General features: G+C 37.7%; 1 protein-coding gene across 1 annotated transcript in view; it reads right to left on the reverse strand.

The window, feature by feature from the left end:
* Window positions 1-14,019, reverse strand: part of ghra (growth hormone receptor a) — a 32,014-nt gene extending 17,995 nt beyond the window's left edge. Inside the window, exons 1-2 of the mRNA XM_014982745.2 lie at window positions 13,678-14,019; window positions 5,311-5,429 (exon numbers count right to left, since the gene is read on the reverse strand). Coding sequence (XP_014838231.2) covers window positions 5,311-5,425 — 115 coding nt within the window. The 5' untranslated portion in view covers window positions 5,426-5,429; window positions 13,678-14,019. The remainder of the gene's footprint in view (window positions 1-5,310; window positions 5,430-13,677) is intronic.
* Window positions 14,020-19,814: the final 5,795 nt, after the last annotated feature.

Genomic DNA, 19,814 nt, shown 5'->3' on the forward strand with positions numbered 1-19,814 from the left:
ACATGCATGTTTTGCTACAAAAGAACAAACAGGGAAAAATGCTACATTATGTGCACAAATTTTTTTCATTCTTCTTCAGAAAGGAACATTCAATAAACTCAGAGGAAACCAAGCTATATGCCAGCTGGGAGAGAGAAGAGAAGGTCAGCAAAAGAGGAATTTAATTTCTTCTTCAAAGGAAAGAAGAAAGTGCCGTCTGGAAACTACATTTGGAGCAGAAGCTGTGTTTGTAGCAAAAAAAATAAAAAATAATAATCTACCAGGACTTTGAAGAAGGCCAGAGTAAAGGGGGATAAAGGTGACAGAAGGGAACATGATATAATAAATGTATGTCAACATGGGATATAAATAACTGCCAACATTTGCACACTGCCTCATGCTGAATATACACCTTCAAAACAAAAACAGGTAAAGAATTTCAAAGTGCCATTGTTTAATTCGGTGAATGCATCCTGCCTTTCTTACCAGCAATGAAACAGGACCACCGGATAACAAGCTGTTGCCGCCATTGATCCTCGATGATTTCCAACAATGCTTCGAGCTTTGAAGTCAAGTGCAAACTTTGCTCTGTTTGCCTTTACAGTGTCCTTTTAAGCTTTTAAAGGCTCAAGAAATATACTAGCTGGAAATAATCATGCTTCTTATTTCCTCTAAAGTTATTAAATACCACTAAACCAATATAGTTACTATCCCATTTCTCTTGTCATTATAAGTTTGGCTTCAGATATTTTAGCATGGTGACAAGAAGTGTGTAAAATTCAGCTTTTTAAGACTGTGGCTTCACACTCAGCATGAGATCCATGAGTCACAAATGAGTCAACATGACTTCGTGACACCCAACTTGTTATCCCAAGAAATTAAAAAACGAATACACACCGAGTTGTGCCATAAATCGGGTTCTGTTTAACTCAGTATAATGTTTTCTTCCTTATGTTACTGATACCTATTTTTAGATTTCACTAAAAATACAGCGCACTAATTAATTGCACTTAATTAGGGTAATTAATCTTAAAATTGAATAAATATGCATGTTTGTCTTTTCTTCTTATAAGCTGTGTATGGAGAAAAAGGGAAAAAAACTGAAAAATGACTTTCTCTGAACATGCTGTAAGCTGAATTTGTCAGAAAGATAAAATTAGCAGTTATTGAAAGAAAGTATCAAAAGACTAGGAAAGACATTACAACAAAGTTATGAAAATTCAGTAAGACAGATAATACATGTGACCCATCAAGCTTCACCCTTTCTGCAGCATCACAAAATGGACAAGAGATTGCAACCATCAGTGTAAGTTTAACTATATTTTTAACCTATCCAACCATCCATTTTCTGTACACTCTTGTCCCTTAGTGGGTCAGGAGGGGTGCTGGTGCCTATCTCCAGCGAACGTTTCGGGCGAGAGGCGGGGTTCACCCTGGACAGGTCGCCAGTCTATCGCAGAACCATGTACTATATTTTTAACTTAACTTTAAGTTGCACTCTAACATACTGCCACTCTCAAATCAAGTAGTGCTGAAAATATGGTTGTACATTAATAAATTGCTACTTGACAAAATTTAATTGCTTACTTGTAATCCATAATGTCCCACACTGCTTAAGAGAACTTGTGTTTAGCTTATCAACTAAATTTTATTACCTTGTAATGATTTCTATTTAATTAGTTTTCTTTCCCCATAAGTATTATCTTCTAAACTGGATTGTCGATTTGAAACTTTCTCATATATTATATGGTTTCCTGGCCATGACATCCAGCTCTGTGTTTGTTCGTCACACTCAAGGCTCGTTCTTGAAGCAGATGTAACGGAAGGTTTTTGTGAACGAACAAGAAACACCAAACCAAAACCTCTGCACAGCAACCACTGATTACCACCAATGTAGCCAAGACCACAGCCTCACTCAGTGGGACCAGTCTGTGAATCCTCCTGAGACACTCAGACAAGAAAAGATCAGGGAAGACACACTAAGAAAAAAAAAAAAGCAGGCTGTGAAGACGGAGATGAACACTGCCTATAATTACTCTGGTAAACCTTTAACTGTATAGAAGCATCTCCAAATATCTACTCTTTGCTTGTTTTGTGGCTGATACGACAAGAGGCACATTCCCAGGAAAACCACTTTGGTTGACAGGTGAGACAAAAAAAGGTTTCATGCAGACATGCACATATGTGGAGAAAGAGAGAGAGAGAGAGAGAGAGAGAGAGACACAGAGAGAGAAGGAGAGAGTGAACCTGAAGGCTGTAAATGAATGTCAGTATAGGATGCTGTTCTGGTAGTTTGAAAAAGACGTAGGCTGTCTGTGTTTGTTCTTGCTATCGCCGGCTGCTTTGTGTTTACAAATGTTTTAACGGTTGTTGAGGAAGACCAGGACTGCATTACTGCAGTGCTCTCTGGAAACAATTTGGAAGGAGGTGGGCCGGTCAAGCCATCAGCAGTTTGTTTTAGAGAATGTTAAGCTACCTTTGATATACAGCAATTTGTTTATAACAGCTGAAGCTAACATAGTTGCTTGACTGTGCTGTGAAATAGTACTATGTGTGCAGAAAATACATAAGCTATTGACTAATTTTTAATTTTTGGGCGTTTTTTTTGTGTGTGTTTCTTTTTATAGACCAGGTGGCAGTAGAAATAAACAACATCAACTGTTGATTGACCCAATTATTTAAATTGTTATACTTTCTAATCACTGTTGAAATATGTTACGCCTTACCTAACACAAGCCATTTAACATAAACACTAATAGGGTAGCTGTAAAATTATATTCCTCTCTACAGTGTTTCACTTGGTCTATGCTGATCTACCGTAACAACCTGCAATTCAGGAACCCTTTGGAACGGGGAACAGCTTAGTTTCTTTGAGCAAAATCTGCAGGAAGACCAACACATTGAAGTCTTTGTTTTTGTTTTTTACCCCTGCTGGGAACTATTTGAGAAAAGTGAACTGGATCTGTCAGCAAATTGTAATAATGATAAAAACACACTTATGAAAGGGTGCCCCACTCAGGAGCTGAATTATAGAGTGCAGAAGAAGACTAAATGTGCTCTGGCTATCTCCACTGGATTCCAGTGGCATGTCTGCAGCTGTTTTTCACTAAACCCAAAGTACACAAAGAAGTGTACTCGAAAAGGGTTGTTTTTTTTGTCAGACGCTGCCATGAAAAATATGACCAAATCACCAATAATAAAAAAAAAGACCTTCTATACAAACCAGAAAACACTACTACAAAACACAACATTGTAATAGCTTAACGTAAAAAAAAACACAAGAACTAAATTGCACTGTGTTGCCAACAGCACTAGCCTATTAATAACATTAACAACCCTTGTGGGATGCCGTAGCTTCCCACAAGGGAATGCTTTCTCTTGACATTTGTGTGCTCCTTCCAAAAGGGAACACCAGACAGATGTTTCAGCAGCAAAATGAGAAATCATTTACACGTGATGAGCACAAATCAATAAAAACAATGATCAGATGCCGCCTAATGATATTCTCCCCGACTTCTCTGAATGCCCGTTCAAAGAACAACTTTTGTTTAGCTGCTAAATGCTGTCGATGCTATTTACTCAAAGGAAATGCTGATCCTTCAGTGTAAGACAAAGCTCTATGTTTGTCTTTGGCAGAATGAATCTAACACGTAAAATAACTAAAAAGCCTCACATTATTTCTGAGGCAAACAGAGAAAACTCTGTTACTTTTTTGAAATCTTAATCATTAAGAAAAAGATTAGATTTTACTTGTAAATGGATTTTCCAGATTTTAGTTTAAAAGGAAGATTTAAAGGCTGTGTTTTTAAGTAGTAATATGAGCAAATCAAGTCAATGACACCCACGGACCAGGTCCTTGAATGACACAGGTTAGAAGAGAAACTGGTTGGTAATCCTTCTTGAACAAGTAAGCTTCATATATAACGAGTCAGAAACAGCTGCCAACTCCATTTCCATATGAGAAAGTAATACAGACACCCTAGAACAGATTTATATTTTGCAGTTGCCGCTGTTTGGCTGTGAGAATTGCTGTCCTGGCAGAGGTGGAGCTTAAATAAACAAGTGCTGCCAAAGTTCTAGTATTTTACCCAATTTCAACAGAAGCTGCTTTAGCTGCCAGGGGCAGATAGCAGTTGGTAATGTCAACAAAATGAGATAATGGTAAATCCTTTCAATCATGATTTCCACATGTAATGTAATATTTATACAGTAAAATTTAACTGAAAAATAAAGATGTTATTGCAATAGCCCTGGTTATATAACGAAGTACTTTTGGATTAAGTTTCACCTCTCAGTCTTCTTTGGTGGAAATCTGTCATCATCCCACATCTTGATGTGGCAATATTTGTGAAGTGAGCCTTGCAAAGGTTTTTCAAATTTATCAGACATTGAGGACAACTCAGAGTCTGAGAACTTGCTGTCATATTCAGTCACATGCAGATGACAAAACATCCTTGTTGGAAGTGTCGATCAGTTCCTGCTTTTTCAATGATTTTGAAAAAAAGGTCCATTGGACATTATGTGACTTTTGTCCTTGTTATTCTGCAAATATTGGTAACTGTCTTCACTGTCCCGTGGTATGCAGGTAATGCTGTGGAATACTTTGAACCATTCTCCTGACTAATATCCTTGCAATATAAGATCATTTGAAACCTTTTGAAAACATGGCCTTTAGCTAAAGAATGCAAATGCAGATAGTCTGGAAACAATAACTAAACATTATTCGAAGGTCATCAAAGCATATGTAAAGGTATTTCAATAAGAGTCTCTCCACAGACCCACTGCACTTTTTCTGTTCATGTTGCACCTTCATTTTTAAAAATCCATAAAACACGGTTCACCATTCATTTACAAATTCTTATTGTAACAGTTTTGTGGCTTTAAAGATGGAAAGTGGAAAAGTACATAAAATCTGGTCCCCATCTCCAGCCAGCCCAAGCATTCTTTAACCTAATTATTTTAAATGATCCAGTGACAACCAGATTAGTTGGCTGAACATTGTGCATTGCTCTGTCCCTGGACTTTGACAGCACAGCTCCAACCATATGTTTACCCTAGCACTATTGATCACCAACAAGTCGGGAAAGTGCAACGTTTGCTCAACAGTGAACCTTTCCACATGCATCCGAGCAAACACATCATTCTGCAACTGATGTCTGACATAAGGTTTGATAGCAGGTGTCAACAGCACGTTGAGCACAAAATCGAATCTCATTTGTTAATATTTGATAGAGCACACATTGACAATCTGATGAACTGACTGAAGAACAATTCGTTCTGACATCGTACCATTTCCTCCTGAGTATCTAAGCTGAAACACCAGTAACTCACCTGATGATGTTGTGCGGTCCCAGTCAATGAGAAATGCAGATGCAGGAGTGGGCAGCCAATCCAAAGCAGAAACCAGGAGTATGAGACAAAGGTTGGAGGAGAGCAAGACAGCCATGATGCTGGAAAGAGAGAGAGGGACAAACACAGAGATTGTAAATATCAGTTAAACATCACGATGACACGTCTATGTGAAACTAACCTTCCTTCTCCCACTTGCTCTCTGTTTTCTGCTTCCCTCAGAGTGAAAATTGTGGTTGCCTTTTTAATTTTATTTTTAGCTGGTGTAGCCCAACAGGAGTAAAAATATTGGCTTTTGTTTCTTCAGAATTTAAAAGACTAATCTATGATGCTGTTTTCTGAAAGTCCTAATTAAACGTGTGTGTGTGTGTGTGTGTGTGTGTGTGTGTGTGTGTGTGTGTGTGTGCGTGTGTGTGTGTGTGTGTGTGTGTGTGTGTTTTACCTTAACAGGAAAGTTAATGTTTAATATTTTGTCAAAATAAACACAAACTTCAATGTTCAAAGCAGCCGATTGCTGCAAAGTTGAAGGGAAATAATAAAAAGTTTAAAAAATACATAAAAATTAAATCCCCAAATTCCTTGAAAAGTATGATGTCCATTTATATTCAGCCTTCAGGGGTCACACCTTGGAGAGCTGAGATCATGGACGTTTTCAAAAATGTATAGACTAAAACTTTTGCCCATTCCTCTTTGCAAAACATTTTGACCAGTCAGATTAGACGAGGCATCGGAATGAACAGCAATTTTCAAGTCTTGGAAAAAATTATCAATGTGATTTATAAATCAATATTCTTTTAGTAAAAGAATAGTCTGTTGACTTCCAGTGTTGTGTGAATGCTCAAAGTTTCTGGATGTTAACAACATTCAATGTGTCAGTAGTATCACAATTACATATCACGTAGTTGTTCAGTAATCCTGATTAAGTATAGAGACAAATAATATCAGTAGATCATACTCTGCCTGTATTTCCTCGATAGACTCTAATAAGTTTTCTGCAGTTCAAAGAGGAAAGAAATAAAATAAAGAGTTAAAAATCCAAATCAGCAACTCAGATCTCAAGGTCATGGTTAGGAAATGTCTGGTTGGTAAATCTCCAAAAAAAAAAAAAAACAAATGTCTAATGTACAGTTCAATTTAATCTTATTTTTTGTATAGTTTTATATTATACCCAATATTGGTAATGGAGCTAAATATTAGTGTTATGTCAAGAAGACCATCCAACTTAAAGAGTTGGAGCTCGTCATAAATCAACACCACTTGAATAAAGCAAGACAATGACTGTAATAGACAGAGAATATTATTTTTAAAATACTGACACTCAAAGTTGGTCAAATGTAGGCACAAAACATGTGAATATTAATGAAATTATAGTTGGTAAAAAATAATAAAATAAAATAAATAAAACATCCAATGTCCGTTTTGAAACGAGTAAAACTGCAAAGGTAAAAAATGGTCACAAGGCTGAAATGACCAAAACACATTGCAGTTAGCAATGTCTAGTTGTTTGCAGTCTGAGTGGACCAAAGCTAAGAATAGGACAATTAAAAATTAGAAGACATTTTTACTCTACTTTTTCTAGGTTGACACATTGCAAGTACAACTAAGCCTATATTTTTAGACTAATTTTAATAAGTTTTCATTGTATTATAGGCTGTCTTTTAGTGTAAAAGGGGTTGTGTGTCTTTTGACTGCCATCATGCAGCAATAAAGAAACAAATCTGCAGTGAAATACACACTTGTTGCAAACGTCGTCAACTCCCCAGGCTATTCTTTCCAACAAAACTAGTATTTTTTTTCCCCAAAAGTTGTTAGATAGTGTAAAACATCAGACAACTCTCCCTGGTCATTCAGAATGTTGTGGTGGACAACTTCTAGAAGTTAAGTCCAACCTCTAAATATAGGCCAAACCTTCAGTCCACACCCTTAGCTATTTACAGCTGTGCTGCACGTTTGCTGGGCAGCCAGCTACCCTGAATGTTGAGTTTATGCCTCTACATGTGTTTTTCCCAACTCAGATGCTGGCTGACACTACAAGCTTTCGTCTTAATCTTATGTTCTCCTGCTCATTGGACATCTTTTATATGATTTAATAAGCAATGCAATTCTAAGTCATCCAAAAAAAAAAAAAAAGGTTTTATCCAAACTGTGAAAAAAAACAAAACATTAGGCACATTAAACAACTGAAAATAAATGTTGGCAGGAATGTTCAGACTTTCACAGTGAATCAAAGTTCTCTGTACTAGGCAACAACTTTATTCTTTACATTAAACTTTCAGGCTGAAGTGTGTGTGTGTGCGTGTGTGTGTGTGTGTGTGTGTGCCTGTGCATGTGCATGTGTCTAAATTCCATGTGTCCAGAGACCACAGAAGGCCAAGTTATACAATGCAGGAATTCATGGCAGAAAGCTGTCAAGCAGCAGGCTCATCTGGACTGGGTAGAATATCCCACTTACTTCACATGTTGCTCAGTTTCTGCGTTGGTCTACTTCGTCTCTTTAGAATAATTCAGTCTCCCCCTCACTTATGCTTCAAACAATTATTCTCTTAATCTTCCAGCTGAAGCACCGCCATTAGGGCAATTAGGACGATCAAACCATTTTTCTCTGTTTCTGCATTGTCTCTTCTTTCAAAGTCTGTTGTGTCATGAGTGGAAGAACCAAACTAAATTAACCCCAAAGAGCTACTTGACTCTGACATTTTACCTCATGTTAATCCTTTGAAAGTGTCTGCCAGGGCGGTACATTTATCCCTCATTTCCCTAACTCTTTAGGCCAATGACAAGCTCCCAGACTTCTAGGAAGAGCAGCAGGGTCCAATAAGAAAAGAGGGAGGCTCAGCACAAGTCTCTTGGGTTCCCTTGGTGAACTTATGAGGTCAACCCTTTTCCCAAAACTGCTTTCATAAAACACACATGCATGCATGTATGCAACATGAGCACATCGCTATCACACACACACACACATATATACATACACGGGCGTTGTGCACACTTTGGACTTGTCACCTCGCCGCCAATAACATGCTTCTGCCATGTTTCCTCAAGTTTCTATTAATCATCTCTGTTTGTTCCAAATCGGATGAGAGGTGAGGTGGTGAGGGAGTCAGGAATAAATAGGATGGTGGTACAAGGGTGAAAGCAAAGAAAATCAAAAGGTCAGGGGGACAGAGGTCATTCAATCTGTTAGATTCTCTTAACTGAATAAAAACAGAATAAAAGCACACATAACCACAAACACACCCAAAGAGCAATGTTGCAAGCCTGAGTTCAATGTGAGGTTCCTCTAAAGAGAACAGAGGGCACATCTTAACTGCAAGCTGTGTGCATACTGAACGCTTTTCAAATACCTGAGTACACAGAAATAAAATGACTAAGTGAACATGGGAATGGACTTTTAATTAGTTCATACGCATGAGGAGCGAAGCTATTTTCAAACTAAATGCTATTTCTGGGTATCATATATATATATATATTTTTTAATCCATTTAGGTGTAGTCATTGACGAGACTACACCTTCATTTTTTACATTGTAAAACTAGAAGTCATTGGTGTATATTCTCATTCGTCCAGTACAAGATGATGCCAAGTGCGTAAGAAGAAGGTTCTGGACTTCTTTTCTTGTTTCTTGAAAAGAGAAGAACTCCACCTGCATTCTACTTAAGCAGAAGGGGGGAACTGAATTGCTGACGCAGTAATGCTGTGCATCATAAGAGACATTGACATGTCACTGTCACAGTTAGATATTCCAAACTCAGGCACAAAATAGCAGCAAAACACTGCAACTTGCCATCTTATAAATCATCATCGCTTTAACATTTGGGGTAATGGAAGTAGAAAATTACAATACACAGATATACCAAAGAAAGGAAGACACTGAGCACAGAATTATTGTGATGTACACCCTGACGTGTAAAGCTCAAAGTTTGTCATCAGACCTTGCTGTTTTGATAGAAAATATATGAACAAATTTTGAATGATCTTGTTAATTACTCTATTACCAGTCCAGTGAAGCCAACATTTCAAAACCTCAAGCTATTTGAGGTTTGAGTAAAGCCTTTTAGAAATGCATTTAAATGTAATTATGGGATAAAGACCATTTAAATCGGATGCCATAAAGCATCTCAAATGGGTGAAATCTTGGACGAGAAGTAGGACATTTTGGTTGTCAGGCTGAAAAAAGTCGAACTTGTCAATCCCACAAAATTAGAAAAAAGCTGAAGAGTGAATTGTTAACATGGAAGAGTTTTAGTGTTTTTCAGTGTTTTTCACCAAACACAGATGACAGCTTGATCAGCATCCTGTTATAATAGCTTAATGCTGCTCTTCAAAAGTACATTTAAAATATACTTGCTGATGTCATAGATCAAAACAAAATAATCCAAACAACACAAACTCATCGATACACTCTAATTAAATAAGTAAAGCATTCCTTTGACCTCTTCACCTTCTCACCTGGCCTGTTTTCTTCTAACGAGACAAGCACTGAAATTAAAATGACAATCTTTACGGAATCTGCTGTTATTTATAAGCATTTATAATTTCCAGTTTGGCTGAGCAGGCAGCTTTTCCTGCAGTGTAGCTACTTCACACCCTTGGCTTAAATTATATCAAGCACAAATAGGCATCGACTAATCCCTAACATTTTGCCAACATCTATACTTGTCTTTTAGCCTATTCGTTATCACTGATCTCTCACTCTCTTCATGCAGCTCCGTGCTCAACCGTTCACTTCCCCACAATTCAAATCAAGAAAGCCCATGTTCTGAAAAGACTGCAGTTAATTGTCTCTTACCCTCGTTTATGTTGCCATAAACGATCATTTTGTAAAACGATCATTCAAAGTATATGCAATGAAGAACTGAGAGAATTAATCTGCAAGGTAGAAATTGAGTACAAAAATAAAATTGAGAGCAACTATTTCAGTGCATTTAAAACAGGCCCTCAAAATGTTTACTTGTAAATACTTGTAAACAGCTGACATTTGTGTAAAACCAATACCAAAAAGGCAGGGGGCAAGTACACCTGAAGACTGCAGAGGTTTTGCTGTTACATCAATTCTGTGTAAAACTGTAAGACCACAGAGAGTTTCGGTTGATCTGCTGACATCAACAGTGACCAGTGTGTTGGATGCACTGGCATTTGTTTGTAAGATAGACACAGACACTGGTGATGCATTGTTGGTCTCATGCTTGATTTTGTATCAAGTAGCTCATGCTTTCTAAAGGACATGCTAGGCCGACCTCAGTGTGTGTCATTTCACCTCTCATTTTTTTCGTTATTTATAAAAAAAGAGAGGTGGGAGAAGCTATTATTTTCAAGGAAATATGTCTTTAACGTGCGTCAGATTGTTCAAAAGCATCTGTGAAGGGCAAGTATCAATTCTTAATTAAACTGATGGCTGAACTAGAGGGCCACTCTGACACAACAAAATGCTTCGATCTAAACCGGTCCATAGTATCTCCTACTACAAGTTTAGGGTTGTGGTCCTGCGACAACTTGATTTAACTTGGCATCGACTGTGGCCTCCTTCCCTGTGCCTGCTGAAGAAAAGCGTCACCACAAGCAACACCGTGGGGAGGGGGTAAGCTTTTAATAAATTAGAATATTTATTCCAGCGACTGAATTCACAAAATGAAACACATTATGTAAATTAATTACGAACAGACTTGATGTTTTGAATCCTTTCTTTCACTTAATCATGATGATTTTCCACTTTCGGCTAATGAAAACAGGCCATTTAAGATCAAGACAATATTACATGAGGCCAATAAATATTTTAACACAGAAATGTGAGCTTAATGAAGTTTCAAAAGGTACTTTTAATTTGACAAGTCAAGCTCATTGGAACATTTATTCTAATTTACTGAGATGGACCTTTATTTATACTGAGATCAAATCACACACGCACGGATACTCTGGTGATTTCTAAATGTTGCACAATTCATTTTAGGAGAATCAGACTAAGTGGGTTGAAAGCAAAAGCACTCCACACTCCAGATTCCTATCTATATATAAAAAAAAAACATGTACCCTTTTTCTTTCCTACCAGCTGCTTTTTTAAAATAAACAGGCTTTCTGTTTGACTCACACAAAAGACCTACAAGCTGCAGCTGCTCCTTTCAGCCTATGGACTGTTTGACTAATGTTTACCACCCTCTGTGTGCACCTATATTTGGACATATAGGTGGTCACTGTGAGACCATATGGCCGTATGCGTGCATTTTCAGCTTGAGCGTGTCTACATGTGTGTGTGCTCCGAAGCCATTCAAGCCTGGCTACTGGATGGTTCTAATGTCTCCTACTCCTATTTCATAAGAGACTGTGGAAAACTTGGAGTCAGCACACTGGCATGAGATGAGCCTCGGCTGGAAGCGGATTGGGTCGCACATCTGCAGAACACCACGCACGTCTGTGTGTATGAAAAGCAAGAGAGGAAAAGAGGGGTCGGGGGCGTATGCATATATGCTGGACAAAAGGAAGACGTGTGCATTAAACGCATAAAAGCCAGTGAGTCCAGTGATGAGGAAATATGTGCTGCACAAATTATAACACAGCAGGAGAATTGCACCATTCCAGGCCGTGTTCTTTGCACACAGCAAACAGCTGAGAAGCGAAAACAAAAATCAATGTTTTAATGGGTTTCGGGGTTTTGTACAAAATAAGAACAATCAATGGTTAAACCTGGAGAATTAAACCCTAGAGAACAAAGAAATCCCCTGTGTCCATAAGATAACACAGGTATGCAGCCTCTTTAATTTGTTTCTCGCCACATCCTGGCAACCGTTCTCTGGCAGCGAGGCACAAATGGACGTATGTAAAATGTAATGGTTTCAGAGAGTTGTTGAGCCGTCAGATGTAGAACGTTACAAATGTCCTTTTGCAGAGACAGAGACGGATGGAGCAAATGTCTCGTAAAATTCCTCGCCTCATCTATTTAAACGAGTCGTTGGTGGCCTGGTGAGTGCTGCTGTGTAACTACAAGCCTTATTTTCTCGTGCACAAATAGCTCCAACAACAAGTGAATGCATGCACTTCGACCTGCAAGATAATATCAAATTTGTCTGGATAAAACCAGACAGTAGACACGTAATAAAAATTGTCCATTTCAAATATTTCAAACTCTAAAAAAAACAAATAAACAAAAAAAAACATCTCTAATTTACGGTAAAATACCGGCAGCTGTAGTTTGCCGGTATTTTACCGTATAATATAAAACAGACTTTACCGTGTTTATATGGTAAAGTTCTGGCAACAACAGAGGCCAGTATTTTACCATAAATTTCAGACTTTTTTACTTTTTTTCACAGTGTACCTATGCTATGTAGTCAAACATGGTATTCTATGTAAATCTGGATAACCAAATAATATAATAAAGCACATTTATTATATTAAACATTACGACATTCTGGTTGTATGCAGTTTCACAACCACAAGAACTCCTTGTATCACTTTATAGGATGACGTATTTCAATTGTCAAATGTTAATATCAGTCATATATTTGATCATGTGGAGTAACCCTGAGTGCCCTTAATGACTGCTACATATATTTTTAGTGGTTGAGATGTTATAACTCACAGAGGCTGGTCAAGATTTTTTTTTTTTTTTTAAAAAGGTAAAGAGACAAGAATACAATGCGATCACAATCAAGATTATAATCACAAATTTCATGAACAGTATTGCAACAATTTCTGAATATTATCCAACGGCGGTTTTCAAAAATGTATTCAAATACAAAGGAAGTTTGTCCATTTATAGTGGCCCAATTAAAGTCCAGACTTACAATTATGTGGCAAGACCTTCAACTATTTTGCAAAAAGAAAAAAGGAGGGACAAACATTTTTGTGGTACATGTTGAAAGGTGGTTCTACAATTTATTACCTGTATGTATCTCAATCATGAAAACCTTGTGCTATTTTCTTTACATTGTCTCATTTTGCGTTGATCTATCACATAAAAATACATAGAAGTTTGGGATTCAAATGTGACAAAATGTGAAACTATATGAAAGGCTATGAATAATTGAGCAAGGCGCTGTAAACACACTTTCAGAAGGTAACAGTCTGCATCCATCAAACCGACACATGGCTGGTCACTTTTGGCCAGAGTCGAATCTTATTTAGTAGGCTAATCTTCTGTTTCAGTGTCCTACACATAAGCTTTCACTAATAGTGGATATTATTCTCTGCAAACTGCAGAGGGTTGTCCGCATTCATGTTTAAACAAGTGCTTGAAAAGATTTTGTAACAAGCAAAGGAGAAATTGTGGCAATTGATACTTCCAAGACGTGCACGAGCATTTAAAGCATGACCGCGACTCGCTGTGCACGTTTTTCAAAACAGGACCAAACTTACTTGTTGCGAAGTTTCGAGCTGAGAAACTGCAAGAACAGCCCAGATCGACTTTTCAGAAGTTGGTCATTTGATGGTCAGCGCGAGCTCCAACAGGCACGAATCCTGCAGTTTTCCCTTCGGCCCGTGTCCTGTACCGATCTCCTCCACTCGAGGTTTTCACATCACCGAAAAACTGAGTCGGGAGCGAACTTTTTTTCCTGTGGACGGGTTTCGTCTTATTTGGCGCTCATCATCTAGTCCCGTTCAAATGGACGCGCAGAGAGAAAGTATGTGGGTGTCTAACTGCGGTGAGGCGCCCTCATCCGCCGACTATAAAAGTCTGCTGAGAGAGGAGGACCACCGAGGGGACAGACTGCTGGGCCAAACCTCCAAAATAAAATGCTCCCTTAGCTGCAGGCTCGTGGCAAGAGCCAAAGACTGGATTATGCTGTTTCATTATTATTATTATTAACTCTATTATTAGAGTAACCGAATGTTAAAGATTATTAAGAGTTTAGATTCTTCTTAAACTCCTAAAACTTGATTGTAACAGAAAAAAAAAGTTAAGAAAATTTTTTTTAATCTTGCCCAGTAGGTAGACTCCATTTGGCGATTTAAAATGACTTTGTGTTTGGCACCAAATAAATCAATCACAACAAACATACACTACACTGATAAAGCAACTTTTGGGCTTAACCACTGAAACTGCTGCACTTTATTCGTGTAGGTTTCTAAAGCTGGGCTTTGTAGCATCTAAAACACTCTTAAATAAATCAGTTACATTTCAAGTATATTTTAAAATGCAGTCATGTAGCTAAAGTTTTTTATAAATACAATTTTTAAAATTTCGTTCCGCATGTTTGGTTTGTCCTGACATATTGAAAAAAATAATAAATAAACAAATAAATGCACTAAAATGAAATATTATTGAAACTTTTTCAAATTAATTCCCCAACAACTGCAGCAAAGATGGGCCTTACCTTTGCAATGACTGGATAAAAAAATGTCCTTGTCAGCAATTTTGACTTCAGCATTAGACCTGTTGAGTAAACCATTGGTAAAGTTGTAAATAAACTAATACTGAAAACTTTACTGAAAACTGTAACTGTATGTAATGCTAAGAATCCCATCTCGCCAGCAGTTTTGACTTTAGCAATTAGCCCTGTCACTAAACTATGTAAACATGGATACAAGCTGAAATAGTGCCTCAGCAAAGAAATTTCCTCAAGCATTGGTTGTACAACACTTACTAATTTTACCAAATTGATGGGCTAAATATTCATTTCTGAGACAACATATTAGTCTTAGCATTCCCCGCAGGACCAAAAGTTGCATTTGACAAAACCAATATTATCAGTTGAACTGTAATCAAAATATTTAGGTGGAGAGCTTGTGGGAATATTGAGCATTAAAAACAAATAAGCTGCGTTCCTTATTAATCGTTTCCATGGCTACTACTTACACCTTGCAAAATAAAATTTTGCAGTGTAACGCAGTTCAGATTTGTAGCAATAGAGAAAGCCTTTTCTTTTTAGAAAAACATAAAAATGCTCCTTGCAAAACATGGATGCAGGACAAACTACTTGCTCCCATGGGCTCACGTGGAGGGTCAGTTTGAGATGCGATGTCTCCAGAGGCTCGCCCACAATTTCGGCTTTCAGCAGCTGTCCACCCGCTGACCCAAAGCCATCGGACACTATGGAGGTCCCGCCCAACCACGTGAGCACATAAGAGAAAAGAAATGTTTCCAGCTGTTGCTTGCTGTTGACACACAATTGTTGTTTTTATTTGTCAAGAAACAGCATATTTTGTTTTGCATGGATCTCGTGAGTGTTTTTCTTACACAGTTCAGTAGGTTCAGTCAGTCCTTTGAGGGCAAACATCTATCAGTATTAAAAAAAAAAATCAATGGCCTTAATGAAGCTAAAGCAAATGAAGTTTGCTTTATTAATGATATGTGTGACCTATAAATCTAACTTCCCCTGAAGTCAGATAGTTGCCCGAGGCAGGTATGTTTTGATCTCCTCACCGCCTCCACCCCACTTTTCAATGTACAGATTCTGTGTTGACATAATTTGTGATGTGATGGTGAGGAAATGCTATTGCCCTGTCTGCACTGAGAGTCATCTTTTTGTTTTTTTTAATACCCCCACCCCCTTCTCATTTACGAGGCCCACAAGTTATGGTTTGACATTTCTGAATCCTCCAACTGTAGTGCACATAAAACACTCCCTATGAGACGCAAAACAACATAAATACTGCAAATCTCCAATTCAAACCTATAGTAACAAAACAAGCCCAAAGTTATTTTTTGTGTTGTTTTTTTTTTTATTGGCTAATTCTATGATTAAATGTTTATGTCAAGTTTTCTTCCTTATTATCCTCATTTGATTTCCGAAAGGTGTTTGACATTCATATTGCAACAAAGGAACACTTGCTATTAGTCTGCACTCATTAAATGGCCAAGAATTCCCTTTTCATTAGGGAGTTATGTGACAGATAGCTCCAGTTCCAGGAGAATGGGGGCGTGCAGTGAACCACTTTATCCGTTACTGAATCATGTGGACTTATGCTGTATTGAATGTGACAAGAGAACAATGCACCTGACCCACAGACCGATGCCACTGAATCCTCTGGAGTGGTGGAATTATGTTTCACTAGAGCTGTACTTTCTGTGGGATGCTTGGTACTTTGTATTGTTGCTATAGTACCAATCAAAAGGAATCTACATGGTAAAATACCGTTCAGTGATTTATATGAGATATAATTTACCTCACTACAGATTTCTTCTCGATTGTATGTTTCAGTTTCAGGTTATCAAACAATTTTTAATATCAGACAAAGACAGCCCAGTACAAATAGCAGATTTTAATCAACACTTTTAGCCATTTTTAAGGCTATGGGGCTCCAATGTTCCACAGTGCGAGCTGTGGGGAAAAAAAGCATGGAACAGTTGGGAATCGACAGAACGTGTTGTCCTACAAAAATTAATCTAAGATAGCATAATTTCTTTTAAGACTGAATCCCAGTCTGAATATGCCATAATTAAGTGCAGATTACATATGGAGTGCTTTCTTAATGTGTTTTGCTAAGCTGTATTTGTTTGGTCCTTGTTACCTCCTTATGAGGACTGATAACCAAATTTAATTTTTGGACCATGTTTTGGTTTAGAGAGTCCAAGCTACATAAGCAAGATGCTTCAGGCTTTACAAGTCACAACCATCTTTTCATTATTGGTTTTCTGCCAAAGCATGCTTTTTTGCAGCAATGTAATTTGCGCTAGGCTGTCTGTCTCTTCTTTCCTCCACAACAAAAGAGTGTCCTCTGTCTCAACCCCATCAAGTCACCTGTAATGCACTTAGGGCAGTTTCACGTCGAAGTGTGGCAATTTACATCTGTGTCAAGCCCTTGCTGGCTATTTGATTAGAAAAGGGAGGTGGTAGTCTCTATTGCACACAGAGAAAGAAACGACTGAGAAAATCAGGAGGGAGCAACGTGTGCTTCATGTTACACACATGTTTTTTTAGCTGCTGGTGGACTTAAAATCATTCACAGATAAATGTTCTGAACCATAATCCAGTATCATAGCATTACCTAACCTGTCATATGTATGCCAGGGGTAGGGTTGTAAACTAGACAAGGTAAAGTGGGCAGGAAATTGAAGTGAATTGGAAAGATTTCTTGGTATGAATGGGATCTACAGAGTATCACCATGAGAACCCCACCATGTGCAAAACAACACAATTAAGAGGGACGCTTAGCTTAATCGGTGAAAGCATCATGCAAATGATGCTGTTTTTTTTCTCTAAGCCTACTTTAATCTTGACCGTTATCTTAGAATACAAATCAGGGACTTAAGTCTAATGAAAAGAAGAGCTTAGCAGAGAAAAAGTGATGAACAGAGAAGGCGGAGGTGTGAAAAACAGAAGTTGTAGAAGACTGTGATCTGCTTACAGCCAAGTTCATCAGATTAATAACGACCACTTCTTTCTTAATTCTGGACTTGTATGTTCACTCATAGCACATGCTTTGTGCTTCTGTGATATGTTTGCACAGTAAAAGCAACAATGGAGCTTCACTACCACTGACTGTAATGTTGTCATCATATTGAAACTAATCCAGCAGAAATATTGGATTTATATTTCTAAAATGTTTGTGTGCATTATGCCAAATTTTTATTTGATAGATTTTATAATTTATTTGTAAACAATTCAAACTTCTTATTTGAGTGCCGTGGTGGGGACATTTTTAATCTAAAGGTCCTGATTTAGATTTATTAATCTAAAGGTCCTGTCATGATTTATTTTAATGCTCATGAAATTTCACAGAATAACTTGTCTGACATAAGACATTGAAGGTTATGGTCCTGGAAATGTTTCCTCCTTTGTGAAGGGAGTCAGTCTGTCTCCATTTTTAGTTTTTTTCTGAACTTGGGTATTAAATAGACGTTTAAGAATCTATAAGTCTTATCTGATAATAATAAACCTAGGGATTTTCACCTTAGCAGTGCTTGGATAAGTTTTTTATTCCTCCCTTACAGTTTTTAATTACTTATCTAATGTCAAAGTATAAATAATAGGGACTGAATTGAGCATGAAAATAGTTAGTCTCTGTTTTTTTGTTGATTTGGCCATATGTTTTTATTCATTATCTTGTTTATGACTCCTGTTCAGTTCTCCAGCATAGATCATCACATTTTTATTTAAAATCTCAGAGTATTTCAGGAGGTTCATGTTGGATGTGCTCTGTAATGAAGTTCCCAGGGGTTCTGGAGGAGAAACAGTCTCACTGACAGTGTTTTCTGTCAAATTTTACCAAAGCACATAGCATCTGAATGTTACAATGGAGACTTGGTGACTTTGTACTTACATCACTTACTATCCTGTCTGGTGGGAAGACAGGATATATGGGTTGTTGCCAAGCGGACAAGTTGGCTATTTTACAGCTGCATTTATATGCTTCACTTTAACATAACTAAATACAACTTAAAAAAAAAAAAGGTCTTCAACAGGCACAGCATCACAAAGAGCTGTGGAACAAACTTACAATTAAACTGGAAATAACCAAATTAAAAAAATACAAGAAATCATGATATGAAAGCCTGATTGAACTTTGTGAACCAGTTGGTTCACAAAGTCAACAACATTTAGTCTGAGAGGTTGGTATTTCACAGCTTTTCGACCTCAGTGGAAAACTGCCTACAATTTAGCTCCATCCTGGATAATAAACAATTTAAATGAGCTCTGTCGTTTCTGATTGAAAAAAGGTCAAATGTTAAAATAAAAATATTATGGCTAGAAAAAGCTTGCAGCTTCTTTACACCTTGCTGAGGAACATTTATCCAAACACTAGTCAGAGAGTATGTACATAATTCAGCCTGTGTGTATAAATCTGTGTGAATTCAGCATAAATTCCAACCAAGGCACATGGTTCTCATTGTTAAAACTTACTGAATTTTTAAGTTGTGTGATCAATCCACCCTGGAAAAACAACAGCTCAAATGCACGAGTAAAAGTCCAAATTCGATTACATCCAGGTAAATGTCTGACTGCACCGTGCATTTGGACTGCACATTTAGCACTTTGTCGTACTCTTTCAATGTCGGCACTTGCAAGATTTTACATTCTTACATTCCTTACTCCCTACCATATTTCTATAAAGTGTCATCTCACTAATCTGTGGCCTGCTTTGAATCAGTCAGTCAGGGTTTCTTCTTCGCTTCCTCTAATTTCAGAGGGCCCCAGTGACATAAGAAGACAAGACGCAGCTGAAGGTCTGGTACTCATTCAACAGCCCAAAACATGGACCGAGCACCTCCCCCACCAGACCCAGGCACCATTACATTTCACTGGTTGAGAAGTGCTCATGGTTTAGTAGGAAGACTTTGACAATATCTAGATAAGAACCTGCGACGTGTTCAACTTAACCCACCGTAACTCTGTTAAGTATTTATTTACATAAAAGTAGCTCAAAATCAACCTCAGGTTCACCTAAGAATTTTTTTTATTTGTTCAGATGACTGAACAAACATCAACTATTAGTGTTAGTCCCTACTTGGCCTTAGAACAGCTTGACCGCTATTGATGACTATCCAAGCTGATCGTCCAGCCCGTGTAAACTATGAACTCTCTATTATACACAAACAGATACACAGCCAG

The sequence above is a fragment of the Poecilia mexicana genome, unplaced genomic scaffold, assembly GCF_051168715.1.
Source record: "Poecilia mexicana isolate PSO_F unplaced genomic scaffold, ASM5116871v1 scaffold_9, whole genome shotgun sequence".
NCBI classification, from domain to species: Eukaryota; Metazoa; Chordata; class Actinopteri; order Cyprinodontiformes; family Poeciliidae; genus Poecilia; species Poecilia mexicana.